Source organism: Motacilla alba, chromosome 2 (assembly GCF_015832195.1).
Source record: "Motacilla alba alba isolate MOTALB_02 chromosome 2, Motacilla_alba_V1.0_pri, whole genome shotgun sequence".
NCBI classification, from domain to species: Eukaryota; Metazoa; Chordata; class Aves; order Passeriformes; family Motacillidae; genus Motacilla; species Motacilla alba.
In genome coordinates, this window is record NC_052017.1 from 45,779,456 (window position 1) to 45,798,332 (window position 18,877).

An 18,877-nucleotide genomic window follows, 5' to 3' on the forward strand; every position below is an offset into this window, starting at 1 on the left:
TGAATAGACAATTTCCTTGTACTCCAAACCGTGCTCTATATAGTTTTGAATTCTGTAGATGTCTTACTAATTCTGTTTTGATTTAATGAGTGTGACCAGGTGAGATTGTGTATAAAATCTGGAGATTGGTCTGTGAAGACAAGTAATGCTGTTTATATCCACACCTAAGGTTTGCAGCTAAACACTGTTTTAGTTGAATTAAAGACTGTTCTCAACTTAATTAAGAGTTGATCCCCAGTTAGTTTCAACAATTATCTTAAGTACACATTAATTTTAATTTTCATGCTCTGCACAGGGCTTTTGCAATGTACAGTGAATCCAGATTTTGGTGCATACGTGGAATACTTAGAATGGTTTGTGGTCTTTTAGAAAGCTTGTGCTGGGTTCCAAGTGAATCTAGGATCTTCTGCCATTTCCACCTGGGGGGCAAAAAGTGTTTTGGCATTTTACATGATATTGACTCATAGCAGGCAAAGCAAAACAGTTTTGTTGAGATTTGTTTTGGATTTAGTCCTCATTTAAACTTGGAAAATCAAGCTTCGAGACTGAGGAATGTGCATTCCCATGATGAATTCAAAGAAAGTTCCTATGGATCTCCTAACAGCCCAAACAAACATTTTTTTGCATGACTAATTTTTATTTTGCCATCAGGAATTGGGTTGCTTTGATGCACGTTTTGATGAAATATGGTACAATTTGTTGTATGCTGTAATGCAGGATTTTGCTTCAGCCTATATCTTGGTGTGGTTTTAACGTGGTGGGCAGCAATGTTCTATGTTGAAGCTGCTAGACTTCATGTAAGCATTGTAAGGATTTATATCCTGCAGAGCAGTCAGGATGAAAAATATAAACCAATAACTGGAGGTGGAAATAGAAACAAAACCTTTACAAAATCCTGAATTACGTGCCATATTGAAGTTGTTATGGTACCACAGAAATCTGAATGTAATTTAAGAAGCTTAGGCAGGGAATGGGGAAATCTTCTGACATGCCAATGATATTTACAGACAGAAGCTTCTAGCTAGTGTTCAGGTTTCCTTGTAAGCAGTGAAGTAGAACACTGCTGAAAGAAAATACTCAGAAGAATTTTTATTTACTCTTCAAACAATTCTGCACAATGGTTTGTTGTATTTTTATTTGGAGGGAATGTGTTAGAAGACAGTTTGGATGCAGTCTACATCTCCAGAACATTTTCTGCCTTGTAGGCATTAAACGATGGAAATGTTTTCTTAAAAAAAGGGAAATGTTTGGAGTACACTGTTAACATAAAAAAAAATGCCTCTTTTACCATAACATCAACATTATTCTCATACATGCCATTTCATTTAGAACAGATTGTATCTTGTTTTCTAGACCTGGCAATCACTTCAGTTAGATATTTAGCAAATGTGAAAGTGGCGTTCTCTGTTTTCATTATGTTACCATTTTTTCTCAAGCTGCTAAATGGTTTCTGTTGCTGCAAACTTTTGCCTAAAAACTTATAAAATTTGGCTTTTCTTGTCTACAAAGATATAGTGGAAGAAATACTGCAAACTTGCATATTTTATGTGAATAACAGATATTTGGCATCATGTTTTGTTTCTGGCAGTAAATCTCTAGCTAACACCTAGATAGCACTGTTTTGATAAAACTGACTAAAAGGGTCGTTCAGTGTTGGAAATACAAGGACATTCCTCTTTTTCAGTGATTCTTTCATGAATGATGCACAGTTGTAGAAGTAGAGCATCAGAAATTGAATGACATCTCTCAGATCTCAGTGGGATAAATGAGCTAATTCTTCTGATAATGAAGCCACTAAGAAATTGATGCCAAACTGAAGAAAAGTAGTTGCAGGGAAGTTTTTGTCCAAAGTACTTTGTTACTGTGGGACTAAAATAAAATCCATATTCAGAATATAGAAGTATCTCTTAATACTATTTCAGAGCATAGTGTTAGAGCTGCATGCAAACTATACTTTCACATGCATACTGGTTTTGAGTTCTATATTTTTCTATCTGTTGAATTATATGGTAGAAAGACACTTTAGGGTGCTTTTGGAGACAAAAGAATCCATGAATTTGTTAATAATGTTAAAAATGTACCAGAGATTTTGTTACAGGATTCACTTTTTTCAGTAGAGTTGGTCACTGTTCTGCTAGACTAACATATTTGTTATTAGCTTGTAACAGGGACTGGCAGCAATTTGAAGTACTATAAAGTCTGAAACAAAAAAAAAAACCCCTCACATTTCTAAGGGGTGTTTTTCAGTGATTGTCCTTTACCAAGCTGAGTTTTCTGGATAGAAAAAGATTTGAAAAATGCTGAGTTTGTGATGAAGTATATGTTTACAATAGGAAATCCGTTTGGGAGAGGAGGGAATTTGTCCAGGCTAATTTAAAGGGTTCAAAGGGTTCATGCTACACGGGGTAGTTTTGATATAATGGTTGGGTGGCGTCTGGATTGACTGATGGCTCATATGCCTGACTGTTAAGGTATTAATGCTTTCTTTGTTTAAGACATTACAAAGGGCAAATATGTCTGTCGATACAAACATTCTGACTTTAAGACTGATGGAGGGCCCTTGGCAATACAGCCATCAACAGCAACTTTACTGAAGAGTAAATATTTTCATAGTTCTCCTGATGTTGCCAAATAATTACATACAAGTGCTTCATTGCTCAGAATCATTCCTTGCTTGTTGTAGTCACATTTGTGTTACTATAGTTAACAGTAACAGCTATAAACCGGTGTTGAGGAAGTATATTTCCATCTCTCTTTATTTATATTTGGAGTCATACCAACCAAGTAAATGTCTGTATTAGATCTTAAGATTTTATTGAAGTTGTAATTTGAAAGAAGAATATGCCTTAGGGTGAAATGCATATTTTAATTGACTCTATGATTTACAGTAATTAACTTACATTAGGGACTATAAATTTACCACTTCACAGTGTTGATTAGATTAAGCTGAAAAATGTACTTTAAGGCAGTGATGAAAAAGAAATTGTGTCAGAAAACACTCCTGAAGTGCCTGTAAAAGTCACAGGAGTTACTATCAAAAGCATATCTGCTTACTGTAAGAAGATGATCTGAATGTAATTCACAAAAAAAAAAAAAGAAAAGATCATTTGGGAAAGACTAAATAGCCTGCTAGGTTTTATGCATGATAGCAAATGGGTTTTACTCTAGAGTTCTTGAGTAGTGTAAAAAATACTCTTTTGTGGAAAGAATCCTTTACTGATGTTGAACTCTCAAAATCAAAGGTAAGGTTATTTCTGTAATTGCAGCAGGATTAATTGTGTAATGACTGACATTAGAAAAAATTTTCTCTAGATTTTCCATTGCTGTCCAGTACTTTTGAAGTTTTGAGCTAATAATTGTATCTTTGGCAAGAGTAATTTTTATGAACTCTAATTTTTACAATTTATTGGAAATTGTCACTTTAATTCTTGTAATTAATCCAATCTAGCTCTTGATTGACATACAAATAATTTGGAATTAGTTTTTTGTGCCCTATATTTTCTATATTCCACTTGTTATTATAACCACTTATAAATGCAAAGTTGCAACTGTGTACCAAAAGGAAATATTTAAAAATAGGCTGAAATATTTAATATTTTCTTGTTTGCCATAGGCTAGTACAAATTTAGTTAAAATTTCATAAATACAACAATAAGCGTCCCCCCAAACCTAATAAACCAACAAAATCCCACAAAACCATCACAAGGCAATGGGCCCTGATGACGGATAACTTGGAGCCAGTTTTCCATATGGTTGTATTCTTTATTTTTGTGAACAGACAAGTTTACAGTAGATAAATTATGTTTATTCCCCTCCTTCTTTTTAGAAACAAGGTGGATAATACATCTGCGGATAAGTGGTTTTAGAGAGAAAAACATGTGAAATTTGTTGCCTTTTATCCAGCTTGGAAAATTACATTAAATTACATTCAGTAACATTTTAAAATGATAAAAACTGATAAAAATGATAAAAATGATTTAAAAATGATAATAGATAAGTCTTCCTCCAATTAGAATCAATACCATGCAACAGAACCATTCAGAAAGACTCTTCTGGTACATTGAACCATGTAAGTCTAAAAGAACTGGGGGCAAAAAACTAGTAAGCTTTAAACCTTTAATCACTGAAATAAAAGGAAGGTACTTTTCCCAATAAGCCCCATAATTTTTCAGTAAAAAAGATCAGTCTCAGCCTGAAGTTAAGTTTGGTTCAGGGTAACATAAGTTTGTCAAATAAGGGGAAGAAGGTGAAGGAATGAGATTGCCGCTCTTCCCTGGGCAGGAAAAGTCCTGTATTAGGGAGAAAGGTTAAAAATGGAGTAGTGGTGCCTGGTTCCTGTCAATGCCCTTTGCTCATGCATGTGTATGTGACCCAGCTGGACAATAAGAGAAGTAAGAGACTGTGGTTCAAGTACCTCAAACATTCTTTTATAGTATTTTTTGCTATGGAAATCAGTGCTCTGCCTGCTAGCCTGCTTTCAAGAGAACCAGAGTATACCAGCGATAACTAGAATCATAGAAGCTTTAAGGTTGGAAAAGACTTGCAAGATCCTGGCGTCCAACCCTTGTCACATCCAGTCATTTCCTGAACACCTCCAGGGATGGTGACTCCACCACCTCCCTGGGTAGCCCATTCTGATGTCCAACCTGAACCTCCTCTGGTGCAGCTTGATACTTTGTTGTCTTGTCCTGTTGCTGGTTGTGCAGGAGAAGAGGCCATCTCCCATCTGGCTACCATCTCCTTTCAGGGAGGTGAAGAGTGTGGTAAGGTCTTCCCTGAACCTCCTTTTCTCCAGGCTAAACAACCCCAGCTCTCTCAGTTGTTCTTAATATGCGTAGGTGGACAGAAGGACACGTGGTTGTAAAACCAGTAAGTTACTGTAACTGTTTCTACTTTTGTTATCCTTAAAAGCAGAGTTTCAAACTCATTGATTATTTGACAATGTTGGAATGTCTAAACACAAAAGATCAAATGTGAAGTAAACTTGGACAAAAGAGGGAATTTGAAGACCAAAGAGGTTGTCTTAGCACTACTGCCAGCACTATCACAGTTCCTTAAAGTGTCTGGTAATCATTCTCTTCACGCAGTTAATTTTATTTACTGAGAAGACAGTGGGTTATGGCAGCAATAGCAAGTTGAAGACAAATTGCACCACTATCTAGTGATCTTCATTTGTAGCTAAATTCATGTGATTCCTCACAGTGAATTCTCTAAGTAGAATAGAAAAGTGCCAATATTCTCTTGGTCTGAGAAAGAAAGGCTTGCTGTGGTCTATTGGAAGCTTTTATGGATCATGAAAAATCGATAATATATCTTTATCTGATGCTTTCCACTTCAAAAGACTATCAAAAGAAGTTATGCGCAATTGTATTTTCAATTTTTTTATAATTTGCTCTTTTTCTGGTGTTTAATAAGAAGGAGCTGTAAGATTCTATTTTTTTAACAGGCTTGCTTCTGGTGGTTGGCAATAAGTAATGGTTTTCAAAAAATAAAGCTTTCTCTGTTTCTTCCAGATGGCATAAAATTGATTTAAACAAAATTATGCAGAAATAGGTTTGGTATGCATTATGAATTGTCAAAGTTCAAAGGACGGAAAAAATGGTATTCTTGTCTTGTTTAGTTGTATTCCCTGAAAATTGTATCAAGGTCAGAACAAGCATTCAGCCTTGGTGAAAAGCTTATGCTAATGGAGAATCTGACACATCTACTCGTTATATGTATTTTACTTAAGAAGTTTTGAGAATTAATTTTAACTTGAGCACTCATTTTTTCTACTGGTATTGGAGATCCTGAAGTTGATCTTCAGTGTGGTGTCTCTTTTGTAAGCAGAGACCTACTTAGCAATCTTATTTCTTGGTGTAAATTAGTCAAGGCAGAATTGTGTTCTGCTTTGATTAGTTTGCTGCCAGCATATATTACCACCTTTTAAAGTAATTTGGATACCCTGTGAAGTACTGCAGTTGTTGTAAGAGATGTAGTCTTTGTTTGATAAATTAAATAAGATCTGTTATCATACATCTTTATGTAATATTGTGATGGGGACCTCTAAACTTTCTCTATGTTAGGGTGATCTGTCTAGTTCAGATACAAAGAGTCATTTTAGGGTAGTAGTAATTACTGAGTACGTGGTGCATACCAGGAGTGCAGATCAGTTGTCATCTAAACTGCTTAATGACGAGAGTGATGCATGACAGTGATTACAGAAATGTTGTTCAGCAAGGGGTCTTAGCACCCAATATATATAATCAGTGACTCTTTCTTTCACTTTTCTTTTTTTCTTTTAAAGAAGTTTATTGTCAGTGAAGAATTCCCTTGATATTGTGTCCTAATTGAAAGATCCTCAGACTATTGCTATGCAGCCTTCCAGTAAAAGGGTTTACAAGGAGGATAAAGAGGAATTTTTCACAAGGGCATGTAGTGTTAGGTCAAGGGGGAATGGCCTTAAATTGGAGAAGGGTAGGTTTAGATTAGATAATAGGAAAAAATTCTTTGCTAGAAGGGTGGTGATGCACTGGAACAGATTGTGTACCCCTCATCCGTAGAAGTGTTCAAGGCCAGCTAGGATGGGGCTTTGAGCAACCAGGTCTAGTGGAAGGTGTCCCTGCCTCTGGAACTGGAGGATCCTGAAAGTCCCTTCCAACCTGAACCATTCTATGATTCTGGGTATTGATCAGTACTGTACTAGTATATTAGAAATGTAATGGGATTTATGATTGATTGTAAAATTCTGATGGAATTGCTTATACATTGAAAAAACAAATCTGTTTCCTCATCACTGGAGTATGGCCTTTATGTTTTCTAATAGGAGAGGGTTTATAGAATTAAAAATTGCATATTTATTGTTGGTTTTACTTTCTGATTGTCTGTCATCAGTTCAAAACTATGATGCTTTTATTATAAATACTGTAGTGCTATGCTAGTAGCATGTATCTAACCATACCTCCCAAAAATTTTGTGAAGCTCTCTGTTTATCTTGAACATGTGGCAATGGTACACAGCTAAATTATTTCCCTTTGATCTCATGGTCAGAAATGTTTCTGAGAGGGAAGATCCAATTACAAAGCTAATCTTTGTTTTTTGGGCGAGGTGGGGGAAACCAGTTGTGGTGAGACTGCTTTTGGTTCTGAAGCTCTTGATGGTTGTTCTTGGTTCTAAGTTGCAATCATGTAGCATTTTTTGGTCATTACTAGATAACCTATAGCTATTGTTCACATAGTGTGCTATTTTATAATCTGTCTACTGGAATTTACAAAGATATCATATCACACAGATAGAGATAGGTAAATAGGGATATCATACAGAAAACGTCATACGAATTTTTCATCTTGTTACAAGATCCCAGAAAAAACCCCACTTTTTTTTTACCATGATTTTAGAGTAGTCATTTTTTCAGATGGATTTTTTTCTTTTAGTTAATGGCAAGGTGCTTTGTCTTAATTCCTAGATTAAGAATGATATACCAATATTCTCTTACATTTGTACAGGTAGTAAGAGACTGCATTAAAATAGGCCAGATTAAAGGAACATAAAGATTGCATAATTTATGTACCTTATCATCTCCTGGCTTTTTCAATGAAGTGAAATTTTAATAAAGCCAAAAATATCATTTAGATATCTCAAAAGTAAAACAGCTTATAAATCAAATTTGTACAAACAGTGGAGGAGTTAATGAACTTTGCTTAAGTTACTGTTGTAGGAAAAAAACCCCTAGCATAAATTTGAAAATTGTTTATCCAAGTAAACACGCAAGTCCAGTTTATTACTGTCCTCTTTGTCCTCACCTGTGCATTTTGGGAGAATAGAAGTTCCACAATTTGAAGCAACACAACTGAGTTTAAAGATAGTGGTGTGTAGATCTAATGTTGTGTGAGAATTTAAATAGGAAGCAAAATTTTATAAAGTTTTTTTTTCTAGATCTAATATATTTTAGTGTATGTGCTTCCATATTGCTCGGGTTTTGGAAACACAATCTCATTTGTCAGTATTTCATGGCGTATTGTATTGTTAACCTAATAAGAGATGTAGTGAAAGATGAAAAGTTTGTCTCCAAGAATATCAGTGATATAAAAATGGCGTATGGGCTGAGGTGCAATAAGTTTCAATAACCTTGTTTTAGCATATGCTTTATCTACTTTTTTCCTCCAGGCTGAGTGTAACAAGGCCTGATTCCTTTCCCCCATATTTAAAGTTCTTTTGCTGATCCTAATTGTAAAGTTAATGTATGGCAGACCTATTGCTGGATGTGTAGCATTTTTAGCAAGATGCACAACTCTTGGTATGTTTTCTCGCCTCTAGAAAGCTTTGACAACCTCTGCAAGGCCCAAACAGCACCTCAGTTTTCCTAACTAACTGGTGAAAAGTTACTGAGGAAAAGAAAGATGAAGTGTTAGATGATTTCAGTGCTAAAAATCAAAACAACAGACTTCTGAAGCTGGCAACAAAAGTAGTCATGCCATTCCATTCATGTAGTGCTTGCAAGAGTTTCTTTCATTAGTTCCCAGATGGGGCCAGTGGTCATAAGAAGTCAAGGTAGAAAGAAAACTAAGATGAAAAAAAACTCTCAAAAATTCAGAATTGGGGAATAGTTCTACAGAAACTCAAAGTGTATGAACTTTCAGTATTCCAGATTGGATGTGTTAATATTACAGCAAATAAGCATTACTAGATGAATAACTGTAGAATTAGATAGTTAAAATTTATCTTTTGAAAAAAATATGCCTTTTCCTTGCCTCTTACCCATTCTTAAAAGACAAAAGTTGTCCAGAAAAAAAACCCCAACAAACAAGATGTTAGAAAACACTCTGTATTGCTCCAATTTTGAGATATGAGACAATTTGAAAGAAGAGTTGAGTAACACAGACTCATCACTTGTCAAGAAGAAACCTATTGATCTAATTCTAATCTAATTTTAACCAAATTTTGAAAGTCTTTCTGTGCAAATGAAGAACATCCAATGTGAAAGGATACAGCCCGTATGGAAATTTGGCTGCAGTATACAGAGGTTTAATTTCAATGGAGGAGCTAATGGAACCATAATCTATATTCATCCTGGTATATAACTTTTTTGTCAAGCATGTACTTTCCTGAGAGTAAATTACTAATCTCAAAAGAATCTAAGAGTTAAGCATTGTTAGAAATATTATAACTATGATCCCCACCCAGGTTTCTTACCGGTTTTGCTTTCTTACACTCTTTAATCATGTCACCAGTTGTTTCATTAATACAGAAAACCCTACAACTGCTGATAACCATAACTCATTTTTGTGAGCAGGACTTTGTTCAGAATTTGACTAGAAAAATAAATTAAAATCTCAAAAGATAGAGGTCATCATCCTCATGCATACAGCTTTCAGAACCTTTATTTAGTAATGCTCACTTTGTTAGATTTCTAATCTTTGTTACATTTCTCACTTTGTTAGATTTTCTAAAACACCCATTACTTTTAATATTGCTATTCTACACTTTGATTTTTTCCATTAGATTTCTTTAGGAGCACCATTCCTAAAAGAGAAAATACTGCCTATTCTATAAGATGATTTAAAAAACACTATTTTGATTATTAAACCATATGCATTTTAAACTTTCTTTCCATATCTGAAGACACTATAGAAGGAGAGTTTGGCAAGTCTTGTTTTAAAGTTAAGTGTCCGTAGAATAGAATCCTCAAAAAGCTATATTTATATTTAATGCAGAGGCATGTGTTCATTTGTGAACTGAACTTCAGAGGACAAAAATACCAGAGAAACTTCTAAATGACAAGTGTACTTTCCAGGAAAGAATCTGTCATAGAGATTTTTCTCAGGTCAAGTTGCCATAGGCTATCAATATATGTTTACCAAGTCGGACTCAAAATGAAAAGTTCTTGTAGAGAGTTGCTTATGCTGCTGGAGAGTTCCTATTAAATAAATATTTCTACATTGAGCAGATGAAGTTGCTGTTTCTGTTATGACTGGCAATTACAGCGCAGCTGTGCAGGAATTACAAGCGTGTCTGTGACAGACTTTTAAATTAACCCACTTTATTCACAATGGATTTTTTTGCTATACCTGATTTTTGCAGTCTATTAACCTCAAAATGTGAGAGACTAATATTTGAATTAGATGTTCTCAAGTAGCTGGAAAATAGTTGCTGGCATAAATACTTAATATTAAATAACTGCACAGATCTGTTTTGTTATACTCGGAGCAGTTTGATAAATATTGTAAACAGATCTCATACAGTTTCCTGTACAATCTTCATTCCTTTCTGTAGTCTTTTATTTGTTGTTCTTCACAGACTGTTTAAGCTTTTACCTTATATACCTGATGTGCCAGGATCCCTACAGAGCTTGATTGCTCATATTGTGGTCAGAGTTATCAAGATGTTACCTTGTACTTCTCTGGGATTTGCATTTTATTTTGTCCCTTGTTTGGCTTTTACTTCTTATGTTTCAAGTAAATTGTAATTTGTTTGGAGTAGGCAAATTTTCTAAGTCCAAACCCTTAATAAGATGTAAATGTCCATAAAGCTCTTCAGAGCAGGTTGATGTAGGCACACAGTTTGTGGTAACTGGGAGTGGGGCAGTGGCTGAGCCTCATCCTCAGTGGGATGTGTAGGTCAGGTGAACAGCATGGAAGGAAATGAGCCATGGAGGGCCCAGGTGCACTGATCAATCACCAAAGGGAACAGAAGGCACACAGGTCCAATGCATGAACATGAGGGGTATAGAAGGTTCTGCTGAAGAACAAGAAAGAGCAGATGCTTGCAGCCTTCTGATGTGGTAGGGTGTTACTCCGTATGGATAAATGCTTAAAGCCTTCTGAAATTGCATGGTGATACTCTGTGTGTTGTGGCTATCTCAACTGTGACATATGCTGTGGCAGGTTGATTTCAGAGTACCATCTCACAAATAAGGATGGTTTCCATAATTTAAAATGAAATTGAATTATCTATGGGTTTGAACTATTTTTCTAGAACTACATATCATGCAAATTTTCTTCCCCTTTTTTCTTTTTTGTTGTTGTTCTCTCTCTTACTTTGTCTGGGATGTTCAAGTATATCCTCACTTTGATATTGTTTTCATCAGTCTGCAAATTCCTATTAGAACTGAATTTCTTTAAATAGCAGTAGGAGTCAAAATCAAATCAGTTAATATTATGAACATTATGCATCATAAATGATTTTATGATATGACTAGAGAGATGCAGGTTTAGTGAACTTCAGCTGTGATTTTTCTATTGTGTGCTCAATACAAATGTCCTTCTTAGGCACTTTATAGATTTGGAATGTATTTAAGCTTGAGTCATTTGTCTGGGTTTTCATCAGACTTGAGTTCCGCTAGTCTGTAGAATTTTGCCAGTTCCCTGTTTTTTTAGTTTATCCCAGTGGTAGGTTTTTGTTTTTTTGTATGTGTGGAGATGCTTTTGCTTTGGTTTTTCTGTGTGGGTTTGTTTTTTTTGTTTGTTTGTTTTTTTTTAATGCAAAAGTGAATTTTAGAAGATTCCAGATAATCTGTGACTGGTAAATCTAATGCATTACGTTAACCAAAACTGGCTTTATATTGTTACAAGGATAATTCTTCAATGAAGAAAATTTTTTTCCTAGAAAACCTTTTCTTAAAAAATATACTGTCCCTTGGCACTGTTCAGATGTAATCCATTAAGACTTCAGTACTATTTTGGTGCATTTTTTTCTGAGTGCTTAATAGATGTTGAGTCTATTGGTTTGCCTTTTTCTTTTCTTTTATTCTGATTCTTTTCAAAAGGTCTCCTGAAGGCTTTATCAATTCTTTTTTAGCCATAATTTTTCAGGGACACTAACAAGGAAGGTTTGTCATTTCTATTTCTGACAGCACAGGTAGATGTTGCATGCCTAGTTTGTTGCTTTTGTGGCTGTTATCTCCCCTTTGAGACAAATAAATAAGTTAGAAATATAGAATATGCTTGAAGAATACGAGTTAGGAAGACTGGTACCACAGTAAATTCCTGGCCAAATCTGCTGATGGTCTGTGTCTGTGTTAGATACTACCAGGTTGGTAGCTATGGATTAGTGGATTACTGGTTTATATATGTAAGAATAGGATAATTTTTTTTAAATTGCTGTAAATGCAGACTGCTGAGAGGCACATGGCTGGTGTTTCTTGTGAATTAGCATACACAATGCTTTCAGATACAGAAACCTCTGGTGGTTGAGATAAGCATAAATGCCAAGGTTGTAATTAATATTGTGAACTTCCAAGTATTCTAGCATTTTTGAAAACTGATGCAATCACTGTTGTGTCTAAAGTAAAGAAATAAGATATAGCCAGGCAAATTCTTGAGTGAACAGCTGTAGGAATTCCCATAATTTGGCTGGCACCAATTTTGCATAGTTTATGCAGTATATTTCACATTGCATTTGAATTCTTCCAGAACTGCCTTGATTGTCACTCCAGGATAAATTGCATCATAGGCAGCTCAGAAAATGGCTGTTGCCTTAGGAGTATTATTAATAAAGAAAAAGGCTTTTAAAGTAAAAGGTACACAATCAAATCACTTGTCTGGCTTATGCACACATTTTAGGAATCTTGTTCAAATTTGACTGATATGCTATTAGAATGATTTATTTGTACTTAAGACAAATAGTATTCATTTGTAGACCTCTGAAGTATACTACCTTTATAAATGTGTTAAGAAGGTACACCATATGAGTAAACCTACCAAATTTGACAACAGAGCCTTATATCAGACTTCTCCCTACATATATGTGCTCTCTGTATCTTAACAACAACAACATGAAAATCCTACTCTCAGATCCTGCCCCTGTCTATGTCTAGTTGATCTTGTTTTTGACCAGCTAAACTCTTGGGGAGTGGAGTGTTGCAGCTAAGTGTCAGGCTACAAACAAGGTGCTCTGGATGAAGCCTTATGCCAAAGTGAGATTGATTGTATAATTATGGTCACACTTAGCCATGCCATGACATCTGAGGATCCTTTGTGGCAATTTGTACGGAACACGAACAATGTGTACTAATATAATATTTGCCATGCTAGTATCACAAGTCTGCATTTGGTCTTCAGACTCCAGCAGTGTATTTGGTTTGGTTTAAAGAGAGTGACAATCTGTATCTATTACCTAAAAGAGAAAAATAATGTATATATGCAAAACATGAAGCCCAGCCGTTCCCACTGAAACAGTAAAATGGATGAATTAAATATCTTTCTTATCTATTTCAATTTCATGAAGGATTTGGATGATTTAATAATGCCTCTTTCTGTGAGTCTTGACTGGCATTTATTGTCGCAGTCATGACAACACTCGCTCGTCACAGAATGATGGATTACTGGCATCACACTCCCGTTGAAGGTGTTCCTTTTGGTCCTTAAATGTGCAGAATACTACACAGGAAGCCATTAGTGAATATTACAACTGTGGCAGTAGAAACATTCTGCAGTGTGGGCTATAGATGAGAATACTTTCATTTTCAAACAACTCTCAGCTTTTTTAACATGTGAAGAATTTTTCTTGTTCTGTCAATTCTCCCCTAATTCTCCCCTTGCTCCAATAAAAATTGCTGACAAATGCAGTCTTATTTGCAGCCATTAATTCTTAGTTGTACAAAATCACCTGAACAGTTTTCCAACAAGTTTTTTTTCATTTAGAGGTAGCCTTTGTGTAGTCTTTCATTAATCATAAAGGCTGCTTTGGATTTGACTGGACTTACTAGGTCAACAGACCTTGAATTGGAGAAGATAGTTTTATGGTCTACTGAGAAACCAGTTTTACATGGAAATGAAATACAAGAACAAGGGTTGGAAAATGTTAAGGCTGTGGTATAAAGTAAAACATACCTGTGTGAGCCAAGGACAGAATACTAGCCACTTTTAATTTCCTGACTTTTGTTAGCTTGTAAGTCAGTGCTTTTATTTAAATGCTTTTGCCTGCATTTTTACAACTTATTTGGAGAGACATATTGGCCAGCTTCTGAGCTACTGTATGCTGACAACAGTTAATCACGTATTTCTTTGTCCTTTAGTGAAACTCAAGATTCTTATGTTTATGCTGTTCTTATTTTTCATGATTTGTTGTATAATTAGGAGTGGCTGGCTTGGATGTTTTTGGTGCTTTGTACATATTAAGTTTCATTGCCCAGTATGTGGGAATGTAGACAGCATTTACCAGCTCATTAACCTCTTTAAATTGGCTGCAGAATGGATGATTTCCTGTCACCATCACAGGTCACTGGATGCATTGCATTCTAATGGACTCTTTCTAGAATATTTGAAAAACGTTAAGTTACTACAGCATTGATTGATTGATTGGCATGATTTTTCTGATTTATGTAGTTTTTGTTCTAGTTTATGGATTTTTTATGGGGGGCAAATCCAGATGAAGATAATAGGTTAATGTTGTTTTTCTGAAGTCAGAAAGGCAAATGCTGAGTAAGAAAACCCCTCTAGGTGATCCTGTTCCTCTACAAAATGTAAATATGTTATACACATACATCACATTTCCAGGACACTCAGTATAGGGAATGCTTGCACAAGGATGATGTGCAGATGACTGTGTGGTCTCACTGGTGTACTTAACCACTAGTAAGCATTGGCCCTGGATCTGTTCTTAGGAATTTAACAAGGTCAGGAAGGTGGCCTTTGATTTTCTGTGATAAAAGTAGTGTCCTTCACAAAAGCAGTGATGTATTTAATTGAAGAAATCCATAAACCTTATTTGCTCAGTGGGCTATGGCAGGGTTGACATTGTCATTCTTTCAAACATTACTCTTACTGAGTCATGGAAATTTGTATATGTCGGTAATTTTGCTGTTCAGCTTAGCTTTTTCAATCAAGTGGAACACATCATGAGAAAAAGCTCAAAAACAGGAAGATTCTGAGTTTGTAGTAACTACAACTGGGTACCTGAGTTATCTTTTCTGAGTACTCGCCTCATAAAGAGCAAGCTTGGTGTTACCTTCTGCTAGTTTAGCAGCAAGTAGAGCTGGGTGAGTCCAGATTGTTATGTCAGAACTTCCAAAGTCACTAAACTTCCCAAAATAAGTTACAGCCAATCAGGAGCATTGAGAGAGCAGACACTAATACTACAGTGATTAAATATACTTTCCTGTGCGTGTAGCCAGCACATACATGGAACTTGCTTACAGGTGACTGAATACTAAGAGATAATGTGAGTCATGAAGTTAGCAGACCACAAAGCCCTTTATATTAGTTGCTAACTCTATCCAAGCTCTGTAAGATTGTAATGAAAAGACATGAGAAAGCTTTGTGACTGTCTTGCAATTCATTAATTATAGATGCTGTGGATTAATCACATAGGCTCATCAGAGTGTAATTTAAGATTCCAGAATACATCAAGAGGAGTCAATCTGCATGTCATACTGCAAAAATGAAATAGATATCATATATTAGATATTATGCATTGACCTAATAACCTTGTCACAAATAGTAGGACTTCTGTCTGGAATCCTTACTGAAAGGAATGCTTTTGATTTGTTTGTGTCACTGAAAGGCACAGTATAGATTACAGACTCAAAGCTAACGTTTAAATGTGCTATTCAAGGTGCCTATTGAAAAGAAACTTACTTACTTTTACTGAGTGTAATTTGTTTGTTTTAACTGGAAGTGATTACTAAGCTGGTCATTTCAAAAATATTTACAGCTTGACACTCTGTTGAAATCAAAGTCCGTGTTCATCACAGCAGATGACACACATGTGCTCATAACTTAAGGTTAATCAATCTGGTAAATAGGTACTGAATATCTGTAGCTTTGTGTTGCAGTCATGATGTTCTCTGCTATTGGCATATTATAAGAATCTTTGTGATTCCAAGGAATGTACACTTGAATACATAATTTTTTTCCTGGCCTTGACATATCATAATATTATATACTACATAATACGCTTTTATTTACATCTCCATTCTGTTCTTAATTTTAAATGTCCCAACCAGGAACTTCTAGTTTTCGGTTATTAATGCAATGACTGAATTTTACTGTTCTATCACATACTATCCATGCATTGTTATTAATGAAATTAGATTTCTCTGTTGACCTCAATATTGGAACAAGTTTGCTTTTTCAACTTTTGCTTGTACAACTTGAAGTTGGGTTTTCATGACACTCATTAACCCCAAAATTATATGTTATGTACCAGTATAGTTTGAAAATTCTCAGTCCATGATTTGTTACCTTATTTTTAATATGCTGTGTCATATTGCAGTTCACCTAATTGTATTTTTCCTTTTCTCTAATGCAGGGTTGGGAAGAAACTGTGGATGCTGCAGTCTCTTACTTATTAAGAACTTGTTTATCAAAGAGCTCCAAGGAGCAGGCCCTGACCCTCAGCAGCCAGTTGTCCATGCCCAAAGATACCAGCAGACTGAAGAAAAACATCACCCTCTTCTGCGATAGATTGGCCAAAGGTGGGCGCCTTTCATTGAGTACAGACTCGGCCACTCAGCAAGCTGCTGTCATGCCAGGTAAGACATGAAGTTCATGCATGTTCAGAATCCAAAGTATTTATTTGCATATTAAAACTAAAAATTTTGCACATTTTATTTTCTGGCAGTTTGTTTTCCATTGATTGTGGAAACCAAACACTGATGGTGTCACTGACAAGTAGAATTACTTAGATAATAAGATAATTTCAAGTCCTAAAGTTTTTTTCTCATTCTATTCAACACTTACTGTTGCTCTTACTCAATATGCACAGTAATGCAGAGAATGAAACAAAGATGGTCATTGTTATGCTGAAAATCCTTATCACTTATTTCCTTGCACTTTTCAATTGGATATGTGCATGTGTATGTTTCTAATGTGATGGAAAAAGAAGGAGTGAAAAGTCCTGTTTTCTTGATAAAGAAATTAGTATATTTGAATTAGTGGCTTTATGGCATATCCACATGATAACGAAGTAGTAATAACACTAAATAAAAAAACCTGCAACTTTAGAAAGTACTAGTTGACTGGGTGGTATCTCACAGAAAGCGTGAAATTGAAGATGAAACAAATTTGAGTATGTATTGAGTAATATTTCCCATCTAGAATAAGAATGTGAGCAAGATTTCAAAATAATTTACATGACTGTCATGGAATTACTATTTTTAAAGGGAGTTCTAATCATGTTCTTTTCTGTATTCTGACTTTTTAGTTATAGTAGGAGCAAAGTTATACTTTTTCTGTAGAGTCTGAAGTTTAGCAGCTTTGTATTGTTGCAAGACATTTTCTTCCTGCTGTTTTCCTCCGGTGAGATAGACACACTTAGTAAACATCAGGTACTCCTGGTGACTTGGAAACAGGTATTTTTTTCCCCATCTTACTGCTCCAAGTATGGATTGGCTGTTTGTTCAGCTTCATAGTCACCTAAACCATAATTTCACTACGTCTTTGACTTCAGTGCCTTCCTTCTCCTACAGCAGTCTTCACATATGTAAGGAAAAGTTTGTGTTTTATATACACACCATGCTTAAAACTGGGAGTTTATTTTGTTGGCTTCATGGATATTGTTTTTGATAAAGATTGGGGTTATGTTAGGGCAGTATCTTGATTATCAGTGTTTTACTTTCTTACATTATGAAGAATAATTAAATTCTTGTTTAGTAGAATATGAATGGTCTGTACAATGTTTCAACAAATCAAAAGTCCTTGTTATGTGCGGCCCTCCTTTACATGTGCCACTGTAAATGATCTGGTAAAACAGCTACAGACTAGGCAGTGGTAGAAATTCTATCAACATATATTAATTTACTTTAGTGTTATACTGGTGCCGTATCTGGATCCAGACTCATAATCATGTCAAGTAAGGAAGTAAGGCAGAGTAAGTGTTATATTGGCTTTACAAATTTCTGCTAGTATTTTTTGCAAGACTAAAATATGTGTGAAGGGTGTTTAATTTGTTGAACTTTGATTATATAACCGTTGTTTTTCCTTCTAAGAATTTGGAAAGGTGTGAATAGCTGCAGTTCAACTTTTTCCACCTAAGCTAATAAGGAAAATAATTTAATGAGGAAATTCACTTCTTGCTATTTAATTTACTAGTGTTATTGAGTTCAATTAGTTCAATTGAGTTCTATGCAATTAGATTATGAGTTTGTTAGGAGAGGAGAAAAATTTGTAAATATTATAAACAAACTAGAAGAAATATTGCTCTTGGTAGTCTTTGCATTTACTCATTAACTGTTGAAAGAATATAATTTTTGAAAGACGTTGAAACTAAAAAACGTTATCTTAATTAATGAAAAGCTCATTAGAGAGAAATACTTCTGTCAAATGCTCAGAATAGCATAATATTTAAGTAGCTACCCTCCAGCAGGAAATACTGTGTGATTTGAAACTGTGCGTTTGTCTGAATGGACTGAGAAAACTTAGACCTTCTTTTTGAGAATAAAGGTTTTATTGACACTTTTTAAACATGTTTGTTTTGTCACCTGTTCAGGTTTTTTCCTAGCCATCTCAACCTTGGCAAGTAATGTTGTCTGTTAGAAGCAGATCTGCAGGCAGAAGGAGTTGAGGCTGGCAACATGATTTGTATCTCGTCTTTGTTTCAGACCTAGCTCTGTGCCTGTACTGGTTCTTCATTAGCAGTTGGAGTGCTCTAGGTACATTCCTGGAATTCATCTGCATGGTTAGATTTACTAAAAGAAATGAATTCCTGTGCACAATACTTTCACTCCTCAGTATGAAAACAGTGCCATTAGTGGGGATAATAAAAAAAATTTGACTCACTGTTGAGTCCAGCTAAAAGCACCTGTTGTCTCTACACATGGAAGAAATTGAGAATGGTGCCTTATTATAAAGGGAAACTAGTATACAAAATACCTGTGCTGTTGAGTCAAGAGCTCTTTGATAATTCCTAGAAAATAGAGAAACTCCTTTTCCCAGCCCTTAAAGGAGAGAACTGGAATAGG

The 18,877-nt window shown here is 35.2% G+C and overlaps 1 protein-coding gene across 1 annotated transcript in view; it reads left to right on the forward strand.

The window, feature by feature from the left end:
- The window catches only part of BBS9 (Bardet-Biedl syndrome 9), a 287,717-nt gene that overhangs the window by 128,701 nt on the left and 140,139 nt on the right, over positions 1-18,877 (forward strand). The window contains exon 21 of the mRNA XM_038164848.1: positions 16,228-16,450. Within this exon, the coding sequence (XP_038020776.1) occupies positions 16,228-16,450 (223 nt within the window). The remainder of the gene's footprint in view (positions 1-16,227; positions 16,451-18,877) is intronic.